The 19,227-nt window shown below is 35.4% G+C and overlaps 1 protein-coding gene across 4 annotated transcripts in view; it reads left to right on the top strand.

Moving 5' to 3' along the window:
• The window catches only part of TRPS1 (transcriptional repressor GATA binding 1), a 304,791-nt gene that overhangs the window by 40,506 nt on the left and 245,058 nt on the right, over window positions 1–19,227 (top strand). For 2 of the 4 annotated variants that reach the window (XM_020965428.2, XM_020965427.2), the window contains exon 2: window positions 17,622–18,547. In XM_020965428.2, the coding sequence (XP_020821087.1) occupies window positions 17,624–18,547 (924 nt within the window). In that variant the 5' untranslated portion in view covers window positions 17,622–17,623. Of the gene's footprint in view, window positions 1–13,997; window positions 14,156–17,621; window positions 18,548–19,227 lie in introns of all 4 variants that reach the window. The other 2 variants (XM_020965426.2, XM_020965423.2) reach the window with 2 other exon arrangements.

Here is a 19,227-nt window from a genome sequence, read left to right as displayed (position 1 = left end):
AGGATACTAGAAAGAATTCAAATGAGAAAAGGAGTTGTCTAAAGAAATTGACATGGATGCATGGGGATTTATTAATCAATTTAGAGTATAAAAAAGTATACACATAAATTGGAAGCATGAATAGGTAAATGGAGGATGGAAGATCTAAGGACAATCTGCTACAATAGCTCCGAACTTCAGCTAAAGAACAAAGAAGTGACTGAGAAGAAAATGACCTTTTTATTCACAAGAATCCAGAGTGATTCTCTTATTTTTCTTTGAGGGTTTTCTACTCTGGAAGATTGTCTTATTTCTACTTTCATCAGTGTTTCTAATCTAAATGGAGAAGGAACACTTCCTTTTTTCTTTTTTTCCCCTTTTCTCCCATTTTCTATATCCTTTCATTGAAACATAGACTATGGCTTTAGACTATGGCTTTAGAAGAGTCTCTAGACATCAGCTTGGCCATCCCTCTCCCCTCCCCACTTTGTAAATAAAGAAACTGAGGCTCAAGTTCACGTAAAGAAATAGCTTTTTAACTCCCACATTATTCAGGGCTCTTTCACCTTTTCTTGTAATTCTGGTACTGGGAATTCCTCTGAGGAAAAAAAAATTAAAATGTGCTTCCAGTTCCAGTGTCACCCCAAATGTTCAAAATGCTTGGACATATTATTCTATATTACAGTGTCTTGAAGTATCTCCAATAAATTTTCTTTTTAAATAATAATTATAAATTCCAGTAGACTGTGAACTCCTTGAAAGCAGGGATTATTTGTCTTTTTTAGTGTCCTTAGTGCTTAGCACAGTGTGGGACACATTGTAGGCACTTAATAAGTGTTAGTACTACAGTTATAAAATAAACTTAGTTGTGAAAAGTATAAAAAAACCATGGGAGAACTTTGACTTTCACTTTGTGTGTGTATGTGTTGTTTAGTAAAATTAATTCCTTTAGAGTACACCTCCAAATAAAAATATACATTTTTGGTTATAACATTATTTTTATCATTTGAATGTATAGAATATTTACTTCAGTGTTATTGCAGTGTTAGATCTTCCTCTAGCTGTGGCTTTTACTCTCAAGGCATTTTTAAAAAATAATGTCATTTGGGTCAATTCACCCAAATAAATATTTCTGGTTTCTTTGGTTTGACTTAGAATAATAGGGAGAGGCAAAGAATGTATCACTAGTGATGCCACTGGGCTTTAGCTGTGGGTCTCTGCAAACGCACCTCAGCCTACATGATTGTTAGTGAACCAAGATGATGAATATGGGCCAAATTCATGTCAGGAGGTTTACAGCCTGCTGAAGATGAATATTATTCAAGAAAATAAATCCTAGCAAATATTTGAGATATTTTTTTTATTGTGTTTGTACATTTTGGAGAACTCCAAAGTAGCCGCAGTATAGTCAGTAACCTGGGGAACAAATTTTTAAAAAGGCAGGATAAATAAAAGGGTGAAAGCCTTGCCCTTGAAGATTTTGGTAAGATAATGGTGATCTTATGATCTATATATAGTACCTTAAGGTTTGAAAGAGCTTTATATATATTATCTCATTTGACCTTAACAATAATCCTGGGAAGTAAGTGCTATTACTATCTTAATTTTACAAATGGGGAAATTGAGGGTCAGAGAAGACATGGGACTTCTAGATAACACAACAAATAAGTGAGAAAGAATTTAGACTTGGGTCTTTTGGACTCCAAGGCTAGCAGCAATCTATTCACAATGCCAAATTGCCTCTCTAAAATCATATATCTCTAGGAAATGTGTGTGTGTGTGTGTGTGTGTGTGTGTGTGTGTATGCATATGTGTATGTGTGTATATATGTATATGTACATATATATATAAATAAAATAGAAGACATATCAAAAGAATGTGAGGCAGAAAGTGATATATATAAAGCATAGTACATTATGATTTGAAGGAATTTGGAAGAAGAATTAGAAATAATTGTTTTTTTTAAAGCTAATTGGTGAATTTTGTAGTCATAACAGCACCAATCATGTGTCATCTTAAGACAGAAAAGAAAATCACATCAGATACTCCTATGCTTAGGGTCTAGAAGATAGCCTTCAGGTTCTAATTCATTAGTTCTTCAGGTTCTAATTTTGATTTTTGCTAATATATTGGATCTTGATAACAGTTTGTGCAGTTAGTTCTGAAAACAGCAGGATTTAGTTCAGAGAATACTTGGATTGTGGGTTATAGCTGCATTCTTTTAAATCTAGTAATACAAATTTAAACTAATGGGACTGATTTTGTTGTTCAGTTATGTCCAACTCTTTTTTGGCAGAGATATTGTAGTGGTTTGTCTTTTCCTTCACCAGTTCATTTTAAGATGAGGAACTGAGGCAAACAGGGTTAAGTGGCTTGCCTAGGGTCACACAGCTAGTTAAGTGTCTGAGACAAGATTTCACCTCAGGTCCTTCTGACTCCAGGGCAGGTACTCTATCTACTGGGCCACCTACCTGCCCATAATAGGAATGATTTAAAGAAGGAAATTATTAAAAAGAATATAACTCAAAATTTGATCAGGTGGCCATAGACAAGTCCTCCAAGAAACTCTCTAAGGCTATAAGTTGCAAAGAAGGTAGCAAACTGCATCTTTAGAGGGAGTTCTTCATCAGGAATGTAATCACAAGTCCAGTAAAAAAAAATGTGTCTATGTAAACATATTTTTCTGTCTCTGAATGTCTGTCTGTCTCTCTCTGTGTTTCTCTCTATGTCTCTCTGTCTCTGTTTCTCCCATCTCTAGCTACCTAGCTATAATACATATACACATGTTATAAAATTAGATATATGAATGTTTCCTAGTTACTTAGATTCTATTAGGTTCTGTTACACATTCATATATAAATAAAATAGGATTAGATCAATTATATGTATATGATGTATAGATTCTTAGATGTATATTAGATCTACAGATACTATTAGATATATAGATTTATCTATCATCTATCTAATTCTATTTTTTCCCTTTATATATGAATATATGTAATAGAACCTCCATTTCAAATTTCTCAAGAGGGGGGAACAATCTGTATATATGGACATTTCTTTCTGTCTGTGTGTTGCTTTGATCTCATCTCCTTCCTTGGCCTTATACTACTTTTAACTCCTAATTCAAGTTCCATTTTGACCCTGCTCTTCTCATTCTCTTTTTCTTTCCAGTCTTGAGTAAGAATTTTTTTTTTAATTCAGCATTTTATCAAAGAGTGTCTAAGGGAATAAAGGAAGGGAATAAACACTTATGCATTGCCTACTATGTGGCAGGCAGAAGCTCTTTAGGCACTGTGGTAAGGCAGTTAAAGATTAAAATTTGCTTGTCTAGCTGCTGAAATTTGGTGGCCACAGTGGCGTTACAAAACAAAGTTTGATTTCTACTCTTTAAAAAGTAGAAGATGAATAAATACGTAAGAGAGTCAAATGGGGAGGAACGTATTAATGTTCTACTATATGCATAAATATAGAACTAAGTGGTTTCTTCTTATATTTGTCAAACTGTCCAGATATATGAGCCAGTGTGTTTCTAACCTGGCCAGTCATACCACACCACAAGGGCAGCAACCTTAGACTAAATCTACACGAGGCAACTGTTTCCAAACTTTGGTCCCAGACATTGGTTTCCTATGCTTTGTTGTCTGAGAAGATCAAATTAAAGGAGAAGCAAATGTCAGAAATACCAGGAAGAGTGGGAAAATGATTCATTCAGAATCATACAGCATAATTTTGTCCATAAAACTATCCTCAGATAGTAGATTCAGAAAACTGAAAATGAATGGATCTGTTAGTGGTAAATCTAACCTCAGTGAAATCATATATCTCTAGTATCTCCTTTCATGTAACAATATCTCAGTATTTTTAGAATCTGTGAGTTTAGCCATGTTGGTGCTTTTTTTTTTTTTTAGAGGAGAATCCAAACTTTGCTTTATGCTGCTGCTGTGGCCACTGAATCTCAGCAATTGGGCAAGCAAATCTCAATGTTTCTGTGTTTACTAGAGTGCTTAATGAACTGTAATGAGCCTTAGCAGGCCATATTGCAAATTTAATTAATTATGTAATTAATTTTTTTAATTACAGAAGAATTTTGCTAGTCATCAGATGTGCCAAATTTGATTAAAATATGTCTTTGCAAGATATTGTGAAACTATATACAAAATACTAAGTATTTAAGTTCAAATAAAGATATGACAGCACCAGAAATTTTGAGTTGGAAAACACTGTTGATGCCATCTAGCCTAATCCTTTCATTTTGCAGATAAGGAAACTGAGTTTCTGAAAGGTCGAATGATTTGCCCAACATTGTACAGGTAGGGATAGGGGTAAGATTTGAACCCTTGTACTCTGACTCTAGATGCAGTGGGGTTTTTTTTCCATTGACATTATGTTGCTTCTAAGTTGAAGATAGAAACAATAATGGGAATAAAATCAAGGGTGGAGCTTCTTTAGACATGTGGCTGACTACATGAGAATGGACACCACATGAGTGTCTTTTGCCAATGTGTTTATCATTGTATAAATTCATGGTAAGTCTACCCTTATGATGTGGATAGCAAAGTGTGTATAGCTCTGTAGGATATTGCCCTGGCATAACATAGTATCTTCTTTAAAAATTCCAGTAGGAATAGGATCATTGGCCACAATTTCTGAAGATTCTGGTTTAGGATACGTTTGTGAAGACATAAAACCATTCATTGCTAGCTATCTATATAGTCAAGATAATCTTGTACCCCATTATAACCTGAAATTTTATTTCTGAAAGACAAAAAATGACATTTCTTGAGTTGAAACTTCCTATTCAGCAACCAAAAGATAAAGGACATGTATATATAATGTTCAGTCTTCAAAGTGTTATTTTATGTCATTATGGCGGGGGGGAATCATTATAGGAGAAAAAAAATACCACTTAAAAAAAGTTAAACTGATGAGAACTTCTCTTGGCTGAGTTAAAAGAATTAGTTATTTCTGACACATACTAGCTGTGTCACTATGGGCAAGTCTGGTAATGTCTTTGTGTCCAAGTAACTCTCTGAAACAGTGGTCTACAAAGTAGGATGAAGACTGCTTGAGGGGTTGAGCCTCAGCCTTACCAAAAAAGGGCTATGGTCTGACTAGGAATAGTTGTATGACCAACCAATCAGGGGTTGGGAAGGTAGATTCCGTACCCATTTCCGGTGATAGCTAATTGTGGGGCTTGTTTCCAATACAACTCACCTACCTTTATCCCCAAACTCTACCCTAGTCTACCTCCTCCCTCCATGCTGCAAGTTTCTACCCTCCAAGTGTATGCACCAGTTTTTGCCCTTCAACTAGAGTTATACTTCAGTCATAATTTAACTGGTACCTGGGCAAACATAGCTGCAGCTGATCAGGTATCAGTCATCAAATACCCTTCCCTCTTCAATCTCCCACAGCAATTCTTTGTTATAACAAGTGCCGTTGGAGTGATTGGTAAGAGACCCAACTTCCCAATTTTCATTCTGGGTGGAACAGAGTGAATTTCTAAGAATGAGTGGATATTAATGGCTTGCTATATTTATTGCAGATCTTATACTTCAAATCCACATCTCTTTCAAATTTCTCTCATTCTGTGAAAGATAAGGACATTCCTTACAGTCTCCATGTTTGCAGTCTTGGTGAGATCTTTGGCTCCTCCCTCTCCCTCTCACTCCTGTCTCCTTACTCCTCTCCTCCCTCTCTCATTTACCCCACCTATCTAAAAATCTGATATTTTACCATCACAATATCTCTTCCATATCTGTTCCCTTCTCTCCCCCCCCATTCATATAGATGTCAGCCTTGTTGAGGTCCCCATTCCCAATTGCCTGAATTTTAGAAATATTTTGCTATTTTGCCCCTTCTGCTCCTGCCTCTAGTCTCTACCTATTTCAATCCACAGAGCAGGCAAAGTGATTTAAAATAAAAAAAATTCTCATGTCACTCACCAGGTCACTCCTATTTAACAAACTTCAGTAGCTTCCTAGTGATTGTAGTATTTTATCTTTATTTTATCATTTTAAAATTTCTACTTTTATAAGTTTTACAGTGTCTATATTTAATGGTACAGCAGTACATTCATAATTATAAACAAACAAATATATACATATTGGGTGTATATGCTCATTAAAAAAAATTATAAGAATATTCCATCCAATTGTTTAGAGACAACTACTCTTAGATAATATGTTATATATGAGATGCTGATCTGCACCAGGGAGGGAATTTCCACACTTTCCACACTGGAAGTTACCAACATTAATGAAATTATAGGTCTGGACTGCATTGTGTTTTTTGTTGTTGTTGAGTAATTTTTCAGTCATGTCTCTATTTAGTTTTCTTGGTAAAGATAGTGGAGTAGTTTACCATTTCCTTCTCCAGTTCATTTTACAGATGAGAAAACTAAGACAAAAAAGGTTAAGTGACTTGACCAGAGTCCTGCAGATGACTGAGGCCAGATTTGAACTTATGAAGATGAGTCTTCCTGACTTTAGGCCCAGTGCTCTATCCGCTGTGCCACCTAGCTGCCCCTACATTGTATTTATACAAGCCAGTTATATATGTATAATTTATAGATATTTAACACTTTTCTTTCATATATGTATATATTTATGCTTTATAAGAAGAAATAATAAAGGATATTGGATACATTTTAAAACTTTTGTGATAATGTAGTACTACCAACCAACTTCTACCCAGTATTCTATGTGACACTGTCATTTAACCTCTGTGGTCCTCAGTTTACTCATCTGTAAAATAAAAGTATTAGACTAAATCATTTCTAGGCTTCCTCCCAGATCTAAATCTGTGATTCTATAAACTTGTGATTCTTTATTATACATCAAAGCATATATATTAATAACTAAATAATTGTAATAATACATTTACATAGTACTTTAGGGCTTGAAAAGGACTTTACTTACATTATCTCATTTGATCTGCATAATAACCCTGTTATAACCTTCATTCTAAGTTTCAGAGATGGTCATTAAAAGGTTAAATGACTTGCATTGGGTCACACAGCTAATCAGTGTTAGATGTAGGATATGAAACATGTCTCACTGACTTCACATTTGGCATTATATGTATTTACTATGTTGCCTGTCAATATAAATGATGGTATTTGTCTGGAAGTTTATTAATTTGTTTGAATTTTATATGCTGGCAAATAACCAATTCTGTCATTTTCAAATCATTGATTTATTGATTATGCTGAACTATTTTTTAAATATTCATTTAGATATGCTTTTTTTTCTCACCTCTTCTTAATTAGAATATTAATTCCTTATAAATAGAGGTTATTTTATTCCATGTATTTGTATCACCATGCTTATTACAGTGCTTGACACACATAGGTGGTTAGTAAATGCGGGTTGATTGACTTTCCTTATGCACTCATAAGAGCTCCTTTCTTTTTAAAAAAGAAGTCATCTTTGAACCATCACTCAAACCAACCCTACTCAGATGTCTCCATGACTTTTAAGCTGCTTCTTATAACAACACAGAAGTCTGCACATGGTGGTTTGTGAGTTAGTTCCCAGTTTCATGAGGAAGAACGGTTGCTTGTGATGGTGCAAATTTACTTCCGTTCAGTTTGACAATTGTATTTATAGTTTGTTGGTAGTGCAAGTTTTCAATCTTCCTTCAAAACAGAATCTGCCATTAAGTCCACGTGAGAAATTTCATAACTTTAACAAAACCCTAAACTATCAAATATACCTTCTCTACATAGCCTAGAAATTCTGATGTTGCTTTTAAGATGTCTTATCTTTTTGTTGTATATCTGTTCACGTACTATTCAATTTATATAAACTCAGATTCACCACTCAGTGCGTAGTGAATAATTAACTGATAGGATTTCTTTTGGGAGAGCTAAGAACTGTTAAATAGCAGTTATTTTAGCACATTGAATAATCATTTTAGATTTTTCTGCAGTAAAATAACAGATTGAGGGAACAGGCAATGCAACATCATTACATAAAAATAAAGTACCTTTAGTACACAAAGCTGTTTTTAGGCAAATGCTGGGAAGAACACCAAAGGCATCCCTATGAAGCCTAGCACTGGGGCTATTTTTGTCCTGATTTGGTAAGCTAATTTATATACAAACAAAATGTCACTTCAGATCACCACTGTCAGGATAAATGGATGCATTTTAGAGTTTTCCATGAGGCAATCTTGGAGACTCCTTTTGGATCTTGGCCTCTTTGCCCAGGGTCTAGTTGAGAACCTTTTTTGGCTTAAATAAGTTAGGGGGTGGAATTAAGTTTGGAAAATGCAAATGGAAAACTCAGATTGATTTGTTTGGAACAAAAATTGGCTTGTGGATTATTTCCATAATTTTTCCTTGTTAAAAAAGGAATAGAAATGTCTTTGGGGAAATTAGTTGTAAATTCAATTTAATCAATCAGCAGAGAGGTATAGTAGAAAAGTCACTTGACTTGTAGTTAGAAAAACTGGGCTGGGAGAAGCGAGGTGGTGCAGTGGAAAGAGTGCGGGCCCCAGAGTCAGGAGGACCTGAGTTCAAATCCAGCCTGAGACACATGATACTCACTAGCTGTGTGACCCTGGGCAAGTCACTTAACCCTGATTGCCTCACCAAAAAAAAAAAAAAACTGGGTTAAAGTCCTACCACAGTCTTGTAGTCTATATGATTGTGAGCAAGTCAATTAACTTCTCCAAATTTCATTTTTCTTATGTGTAAAATTCAGTCAGCAATTATTATGCTACCCATTTTACAAGGTTTTTGCCGAAAAGTAGATTTTAAATGTATTTAAACATGCTACATAAACATGGGGGCAGATGGGTGGTATAGTGGTTGGAGTGTCAGGCCTGGAGACAGGAAGACTCATCTTCCTAAGTTCAAATCTGCCCTAACTGTGTGACCCTGGGCAAGTCACTTAACTCTGTTTGTCTCAGTTTCCTCCTGTAAAATGAGCTGGAAACAAAAATAGGAAACCACTCCAGTATCATTGCAAAAAAAAAAATCCAAATCAAACCCCAAAAATGGGATCACAAAGAATTGGACATAACTAAAAATGACCGAACAATAACATATAAACATGATCTATTATTGCTTATAGAAATGGTATTAATACTAATACTGACAAGTGATCACCAAGTCAGTGTGCTGAATTTTATGATAATTCTTATTCTATTAAAATTAATTGTTAGCCTAATAAGATGAATATTTTTATTTAAATCTTTTTAGTTTAGATTCTTTATGAACTGTATAGAATTTTGAATAGTGGAGGGAGACTTGGCTTGAAGTTCAGAAAGACTTTAACATATTTAATGTAACATAACAACATTGACCTTATGACCCTGGGAAAACCACTTCTACTCTCTAAGACTATAAGTTGCAGAATAATTGACACTTTACATTGGTAGAGAATGTTTCTTCCAAGGGAGTTCCTTATGTTTTAAATTCACATGTCTGGACATATATACAGAATATATACCTCTATACACTCCTGCCTACTTACCTACACATATGCATGTACACCAAGACAGAGACAGAGAGACAGACAGTATTAGAGAAAAAGGAGTACACACACACATATACGCACACACACACACACAGAAAGAGAGAGAGAGAGAGAGAGAGAGAGAGAGAGAGAGAGAGAGCAAGAATAAAAAAAAATGTATTGAGTCACAAAGCAGCATGTCCAAGAACGAGCATAGAGATGTATTACCCCTATGATGATTGACCAACTACTATGCATTTAAGCCTTTTGTTATTGTTGGGGGTTAAGGAGAGAGATGGTTCTTCAATAGTGATTTTGGCAATGTATGAGAACCTTACTATAGAAGGTCCTAACAATGCAGATCAGTAGTTTATTGGTCATGTAAAGTTAAAGGTTCTTCCTGGCACAGAAGGATAAAGTCACTTGCTCAGGTTCACACAGTCAGTATTTGTCGGAGGCAGGACTTAAACTTCGGTCTTTCTGACTCTAAGGGCAACCATCAATTTCCACTTCCCCTCATTAAGACAAAGAGGACTTGTAATCCATGTTGTTTGAAATTCCAGTTCTTTGAAGTGTGATTTTTTTTTACTGTTTCATTCCTTTTAATATCTCATTCTGTTGATAAGCAATAGTATTTATTCATTTTCTATGTTTTATTTTCATTGTACGATGAAAACAGATGAATAGAGTTTATATTGTTTCAGGTATATTCCCATTCTATTTTACTCAGGATTTCATGTGCTAACCAAAGGTTAGGTCTTTGAATTTGAGCAAAGCATCCTGTAGGAAGTATTTCAATAACAACTTATTTTAACTTGCAGTTTTGTCAGAGTAAAATAGTTAAGAACACTCTAGAAGGTGAATATGGCTATTACACATTTAATTGTAACAAACCTCAAATTATTTTCCTTTGTAGGCAGTTGTCTTCAATCTTAACTTGTAAATTTGTGATGAAATGAGGTTAAAATGTGGAGAACAAGGCATGATAAATCAAAGACTTGAGTAAAATGTGTTTGGGCTATAGTTGAAACTCTTTGAAATGGGATAGCTAAATAGTGTATATTTTATCTTTGAGAGAGGCTTGGATTTATTCTAGTGTCCAGATGACTACTAATGTGCTCTGTGCTCTGAAGCATATGTTAATAGAGGGGATCACTTTGGATTAATTTAATGTGAATTAATAAGACATTTATTTGATGGGAGTTGTTTGAAGGTGATGACACTTTCTATCTCAATAGGATTTAAGGTGTCCAAAAGTACCTTTAAAGATTGGTAGATGATCAAGGCAAAGAGAGTAAATTAGATGGAAATGAATAGCAAAAGAATAGGTTCTGGCTTTGAGTATATGAAGTTTGAAGCATTTTCAAAGAGAAACAAATCTATTCATCTATTGTATTGGAATTGAAAGAAAGAGAAAATATTTAAACATTTTCAGTAACGCTTTTTCTTGGGAATAGCATAAACAATCTGTTTCCTTGCATTTTATAGTTCACTTAAGCAATCTGATTTTGATCTGTGTATATGGAATAGACAGGACTCAAATGAGATTTTCTCCCGTAAGTCAATGAGCCAACACATATGTTCTTACAAAACTGTTTCTTGTATGTTGATCATGTGGAAACTATCTAGGTTTCTAGGACCAAGGCTTGACCTGCTTTTTGTTCTGATATCACTTGTCCAATTCCTGAAATTCTTTGTGGGGATTTTTGATCAAAAAGAATTTCCTATTCCTTTATTCTCAAAAGCTAACTGGAAAATATAATTCATGACCTACCTAGTACACATAGGAGATAACAAGTGCTTCTGTGTAATGGTGCAGGGGCATCACTGGGAAGCTAAAAACCATTAGGACTTTGCACTCTGTGCTTGGGCTTTTATACCAAACACCTATCATTTAAATTATTTTAAAGAAATATTCAAAAGTCGCCTTTTTCATGTTATACAGAGAACTGCTGCTTGTAATAAAAATTGCACTCATTAGAGATGGGTCAAAATAAAATATTTTCCCTTCCTAATCTTTCACTTTATCATTCTAGGAATATGATTGATGGATTAACAATATTGTTGTATTCATTCATGCCAATTATTTTAGTCATTGAAAAAGGCAGGACTTGTATTCCAGCGTATTTTTTTTAACTCTTCCCCACCCCAACAATCTGAGCTTGAGTGTGTGTGAAAACACACACACACACACACACACACACACACCCCCCTATAACTTTTCTATTCCAGGAGGTAAAGGTAGGATCAGCTGGTTTGATGGATATCACAGATTCCCAGGTCACCCTAAATGTTAAATACAATTTTATTTTGAAAGGACAGACATTACTAGTTTTTGATCTTTTCAAGTAAAAAAAAAGTAGTTAAGAAATCAGTAAATCAGAAACAGAATCATGGTGCTAGGAAAGTTCTTGGAAATCATCTTTCAGCCAGACGAATTATTCTACATGTGAAGTTACTCAGACCCAGAGAGGTCAGTAACTTGCCCAAGATCAAATAATTCATTAATGACAATGAGTGAGACCCCAGTTTCATAAACCCTTTCCACCATACCACACAATCTTTTCATTTTTGACTATTAAGTGGACTCCATTTACCAAAAAAGCCAAACCAAACCAAAACAAAACATGGTATTAACTTTTAGCAGGATGGCACAGGCTGGATATTATCATAATATATTAGATGGGGACAAATGAACTCCAAATTCAGCACTCAAGATTTTTTAAAAAATGGTTTGGGGGGAGCAGCTAGGTTGCACAGTGGATAGAGCACCAGCCCTGGAGTCAGGAGGACCTGAGTTCAAATGCGGCCTCAAACACATGAACACTCACTAATGAGTGACTCAGGTCAAGTCACTTAACCCCAATTGCCTCACCAAAATAAATAAATGTGTGTGTGTGTATCTATTTTAAGATTTAATGGTGCAAATCCTATTGATTCGTCACTTTTTACCATCTTCATTGAAATTCTTGAAATAGGTATTCACTCATTCCTTTTGATAGGCAACATGCCCAATTATCCTGTGGAGCCCCCCAAAAAACAAAGAATCCAACTATTACATAAGAAAAGAATCATTTCCGTATTTTTAATCAACTAAATCTGTGAGGTAGTCATTAAAGAATTGAATATTGAGGGTTAGTATTCTCATTTTTATTCTTTAAGTGGGTCAGTGTTACAAACTGGATTGACCTCAAAGCCCATAAAGTACTGGATTCAAATCCTGTTACTCACACACACACACACACACACACACACACAAATTGTGTGACCCTGGTCAAGTCACTTAACTTTCTCAATGTTCCAGGCAACTCAGAATATTAGCTGTTGAGAAAGTGTCAACCTGCATTAATAGAAGGAGTTTCATCATCCAAGAGTTTTCTAGAACAATAGTATCGTAAGTCCAGTCCTTATTATTCCTTTTTCTAAACACCTGTCCCAAGTACACTTAGAGATCAGAAAAATAATTACTGTACTCCCTGGGCTTTTTCACATAATAAGCCTATCCTCTCTGACTCCCAGGCAAAAATGAAAAGAAGGGCTTTAAATTGAAGTATCAATTTGGTAAGGAAATGTGGTTGATTAAGATGTTGAAAGATACAGTTCCACAGATGGAATATCTTACATATGAGTTAGTAAGGAGAATTAGTTCATGCACAAAATAATGGCTAGATAAATACCTCTTCTTCCTTTTAGAATCCCCATTTTGCTACATTACATGTGTCAATATTAATGCAGTACATTTCATGGTACATTCACATGTGGCACATTATTTTCTATAAGCAAAGGATTAGGTATATGTGGAAATGATCTTGTTTGCCACACAGAAGTCAAGGGGTTGTAGAAAAAGTGAAACAGGACTGGTGATGACCAGGTTTTAACTGCAAAGGCAAGTGAGATTATTCAGATACCTATCCTCTTTCCTCTGCCCTTATCTCCATCATATCAATTCATTCTCAGGTCCATTATCCAGAGTAGTTGTTTCTACTGGACTCATTGAACTGGCATTTTGAACATTTGGAAATCTTTGTTGAACAATATCATTTGGAGTCAAACCCCCACATTTAAAACTTCCATTTTGTCAAAACTCATAATTAAGGCTGATCGGTGGGGTAATGATCCTTTTTTCTCAGCTTGATGTTTTACCTTCTGAAAAATACCAAAGTGCATTCCTATTAATCATTAATTAAATCTCCTGTGCCCCCATGGTGTTGGTAAGGTAGGTATGTCATTGTAGATGAGGGGCTTTAAGAAGTTAAGGTATTTTTCACCAATAGTCATGTCAACAGTACACTTGAGAAGAGAAATTTTCATGTTTTTAATGCCCACTTTTAATTCGTTATATCATGCTCCATTCTGTGCTTGGCAAAAACTCAGGGGAGGGAGGGGACGTTACTGTACTCCTTTGCATGTGTTTGTAGAAGAAAATTCCTGCAGTTTCCCAAGCAGCCCGTGGTGGGGGCATGTTGATGTGCACTAGGTGTAATATGTTGATATAGAATCCTATGTATGCATTATTTAGGAAGGAAATTTTTTCTTTGCTTTGTTTTACAGATATACAGATCAGCTCTCAAAATGTCTTCTGTGTCTTCCGTGCATCTTCTAAGACAATTGCATTAGCCTCCTGCTAGTTGACTAATAGAATTAATAATTGTAAAAAGCACTCTAAAGCCACATGCCTTATGAAGTCAATGCTGGGTATGATTTTACAAGTATGTGATCCATTTTTTCAAGTGAAAATGTTAACTGAAAAAGTTCTTGGCACACAATAAAACATCATACAATCTGTTATTTGTCTTACAGATAATAATTTGAGAGTGGCTATATTCTTACTGTATCTAACTTATGACTTGATAGTGGATGGTTTCCTCAATGTAGAAGTACTGCAAATGTGCTTTTATTTACATAATATGTCTTTTTGAAAAATGATAGAGATTGAATTCCAGTAAAGTACACATACATACACATATGCAATATTATTTCTAAGGATCCTTTAGAGTAGCAATCAACTAAACAGACCACAGGATGAAGAGGAGTGAAAAGAAGCCAAAAATGAAAACAAAAATAAAGGAGAAGGAAATAGTAATAAACTTTGAAATTGTTATTATTTAGCGTGTCATTCCTCTTCCCCCACCTAAAACAACACATTCATGTTATATTAGATGCTCTATTCAGCATAAATACCTAGTAACTCCTTTGTACTCCAAAAATCTGTGCTTCAGTAGGATGAAGTCTTGTACATTGGAAAAATAATTTTGATATTACTATTTCATCAAGTACTGAAGATATTATGATCCCAAATGGAGAAGACTGTTTTTTTTTAATATTTAGCCAAAATATTTATTTTCATCTCACTGTTAGTGTGTCTTAGGATAGTATTTGATCTTAGCATCTTGTTACTTCCAGTTTTGCCTTTGACACACACTCCAGAGTTATTGTTTGGCCTTAAGCCTTGAGCTCCTTGAAGGCAGGGATTCTTAGTTTTCTATTTGTATTTCCAGCACTTAGCATAGTACTTTGTGCATTGTAAGTGTTTAATAAATATACTTTCATTCATTCATTGCTCTGTCGTTCCTGAATATAAAATGGAAAAATAACCATTAATAAATTGGGCCATTTATTTAGGGAACAGAAGCTAACTAAATGGTCATTTTAATGAATATAAGTACTATCATTCTTTAAAGTCCCTCTTTCCTACTGTTTTGCTATCCTGAATTTTTTTGTGTGTGTGCTAGTATTGGGATTTTGATTAAGTTTACGTAAAAGGAAAATATACTATGGTATGGGCCATTGATATTTGGCCAAGAGAAATATAGCACTTGTCAGTCATTAAAGCCATCCTCTAAGATGTTAAATTATGTGTAGAGTGAATTAACATTTTTTTGAGAAGACATGGTGACAAATATCAACCAAGCAACATTATTATAGATGGAGAAAACTCCAAATTCAATACTCACTCTGGGAAGGAAAACGTTGAACAAAGAGCTTTAATGCAGGCTAAATTTGATGAATGAACATTTTTGGTGTCTTTGTGTCTAAATGAGAAGAACCATTTGACAAGGGGGAAAAAATTCACTGAACCACTAGTATAGTTTGTCAGTTTGTGGCTAGTTACTAAGCTGGTTAGAGCATGTTGACAAGGTCTTTCATATAGATCAAAAAACTGCGCTCTGCTCCCTGGCCACAGACTTCATCCTAATGCTAGTCAGCTATCTTGCCGTTACATGCTTTTTGTAACTTAGAGGTTCACATGAGAAAATGTAGTTGGATCAACAATCCACAATGGAGGTGAAAATAAGTCTTTAAAAAGCATATAACTAAAGGTTAGTAATTAGGCCCATCAATATATTTGTAAAAATTGATTATACAATTTGGGGATGATTATGTAAGTAAAATGACTTCATTTTCCAAAAATCTTAATTCTAGGAGGTATTAAGTAGTAAGCTTTAAAATGTAATTCAAACAACAACCACAACAACAAAAGATTGCATTAGTATTTCCAGGCTACTATTTTATGTTAATCAAAGTACACCAGTCTTATTAAAATCTATGTATTAGTAGTTGTTAGAGCTTTTTAAGGACAAGTTCTGTAATTTCATAGCTCCAGGGAACTTCCAGTAAGGGAACTCCTTTGTACCAGTGTATAAGGTGCAATTACTCTTCAATGTATAGTCACATAGAGTTGCCAAGGGCACTTAGAAATTCAAAAACTTATCCAGGGCTATACTTTGCACATTATACCTTAGGTAGAGGTATTGCCAGATGAATTTGAACCCAAGTTTTCTTGCCTTTGAGGCTGATTCTCTACCAATTATGCGTATGGCCAACTTTGTTGTGAGCAATAGCAAATGAAACAAAACCCAAATGTGTTCAAATCTAATTGAATCCTTTTCTGGGATATTTGCTTTGATGTTTTTGTGACACTCAGAAATCCATTCTTATAGCAGAGTCTGTGGTAAAGAAAGCACATTATGCTAGGCAGTGGCAGTTGAACTATACTAGATGACATTTAAATTAGTGCCCTACATAACACTTAATAGTTTTCCAACTGGTGATTTAGAGGGAAAAAAGAAACTGAACTTAGTGGTCTTAACCACAAATGATTAAATAGAGAGCTGGTAAAGACCTTAGATGTCATCTATTTTAACCTCTTCATTTTACAGATAGGGAAACTAGGGCCTAGAGAGGTGAAAGGTTCCACAACAAGTGGCAGTGTCAGGACTGGAATCAAGGAATCCTATGGTTCCAGAGTCAGCCCTCTTTGTATTACACACTGCATTGCCTTCTAATCCCTACTTCTAACCTTTACTGACATCACAAATGATGGGGTCCATCTCCATAAACCCCAGGGAGACGTGTCTGACAGATTGGCATTATACTCGAATGGGATTGGTTGACTATGGTCAAACTAGCATGGTTCGAAAAAACCGTGGTTAGTGTGTAGGTCATTGTAGCTATCTTCTAGTATAGATTTGGAAGGCATGCATATTTTGACTTGTTTGAGCTAAAATAAGTTTTTTACAGAATTAGTTAAGAGAATAAATTAGTTCCATAGCCCTATATATGTTTATGTATTATGCTGAATAGACCCTTAGTAAAGCAAAACCCATTACTTGTAACTTCATTTCCTTTAACCTTTTGACCAAATCTAACATATTGCTACTAAAACAAAACTGTCAAGTAGGGAGGAAGGTGAATCTTATGCCATCATCATAATACTTTTGAAGCCAGTTAGGTAGCTCATACATTGATATCTATTTTCTTGATAATGTACTTTTCCTGCCTTCTTGGCTACAGGAGTATTTCTTTTGAAATCACATTTATATTCGAATTGTAAAATTTAGTAATGTTAGGCTTTAAGAAATGTTATTAGCACATTAAAATATCGTTGAAGGAAATAACTTGGCTAAAATAATCTGCAAGAGACAATCTTTAACTGGCCATACTCACCAAAACATTTTGAAATGACCACTCTTTGTGATAGAGATATTGATAAATACTATTTGCTTATTTTTGTGATTTTTGAAAACATTTTTTTCCTAGACTGCGATATGATGTTTAGTAGTCTTAACACAATGCATGCTATTAAGTAGGATAAGTAAAGGATTAAATTACTGATCAAATAATGTGTAACTTTCAAACAATCTCTCATGTGATTTTTACCTTATATATTTACAGATATGGTCCGGAAAAAGAACCCCCCTCTGAGAAACATTGCTAGTGAAGGCGAGGCACAGACCCTCGAACCTATCGGTACGGAGAGCAAGGTGTCTGGAAGGAATAAAGACTTTTCTGCAGATCAGATGCCAGAAAATACTGACCAGAGTGACAGTGCAGAAGTGAACAACAAGGAGGGTCATTGCCTGCATGTCCAAGATTCATCTTCCAGCATTAAGAAGGACTTAAAAACATCGGTCCTGAATGAGAAGGCTGGCTTCAATTATGAAAGCCACAGTAAGGGAGGAAACATTTCATCCTTCCCTCATGATGAGGTGACAGACAGAAATATGTTGGCTTTCTCATCTCCAGCTGCTGGGGGAGTCTGTGAGCCCTTCAAGTCTCCTCTAAGATCAGATACAGATGACACCCAAGATATAGCCTGCACCCCATCAGGGGACCCACTGGAGACAAATGAAGAACAAAAGATGTCACCCAAGGCTCCAGAGGAGACAGGGCAAGTGCAGAGTGGTCAAACTGATTGTCCAGGCTCCAGCCCAACTTCAGCAGCCTCAAAAAACCCACAAGTGCCTTCAGATGGGGGTGTGCGACTCAAATCTAAAACTGACTCACTGGTCAATGATAATTCAGATACGGCACCTCTGTCTCCGGAGCTTCAGGACTTCAAATGCAACATCTGTGGATATGGCTATTACGGCAATGACCCCACAGATCTGATTAAGCACTTCCGCAAATATCACCTAGGATTGCACAACCGCACCAGGCAAGATGCTGAGCTTGACACCAAAATCTTGGCCCTCCACAACATGGTGCAGTTCAGCCACTCCAAAGACTTCCAGAAAGTCAACCGCACTGTGCTTTCCGGTGTGCTACAGGACATCAATTCCTCCAGGCCTCTTTTACTAAATGGGACCTACGATGTACAGGTTTGTCCTTTTTGCTAATTCCATAGGAAACAAATCCATAATGGAAGGTGCATCCCTTCCACAAGCATATGCTGTAAAAAAAATAAAAGCCCCAAAGCTAGTAGTTAAAAATGATATCAGGCAGCCTGTAAAAAGCAGGAAAGAAGCACTCCAGAGCTATTTAGTTCAAATGTTTGTTCAGGGTTAGTATTAGCCTCTCATCCTGAGAACTAGTTCCAAACTTTCTCTCTTCCATTATGTTAGGATAAAGCCTTCCACAGAATTAACCAAGCTTCATATTTTTGGCTTTATATCAGAGTAATGTGATATTTACATAGGCTTCCAAAAATGTAACTAATCTTTCTAGGGCTGCGTGATCATAATTCATGCCTTGTTATAGATTGTAAGTCTTTAGCTTTACGTCAGTGGGGTTCTTGGTTGTGTCCTGAATTTGCATTTGGCTCCATTATCCAGGCTACTACTGGTAGTGACTTTGGGTGATATTAAAAGATTCAGCAGTAAACTTCAGAAAACAGTTTTTTTACAATAGTTTTACAATCGTTTGGAAGTTGTGCTCTATGGTTTTTGAATAAAACTACATAGTAAGGAATTGATATTTGATATATGTGTGGATATTGGAAAGAATACCAGATTAAGGGCTTACTGTCTGCAATGACCTGGCACATGTTACTTCACCTTTA

The sequence above is a fragment of the Phascolarctos cinereus genome, unplaced genomic scaffold, assembly GCF_003287225.1.
Source record: "Phascolarctos cinereus isolate Bilbo 61053 unplaced genomic scaffold, phaCin_HiC Scaffold_4;HRSCAF=312, whole genome shotgun sequence".
Classification (NCBI taxonomy): domain Eukaryota; kingdom Metazoa; phylum Chordata; class Mammalia; order Diprotodontia; family Phascolarctidae; genus Phascolarctos; species Phascolarctos cinereus.
The sequence above is the reverse complement of the archived record's forward strand: the minus strand, read 5'-3'. Positions and strand labels throughout refer to the sequence as shown.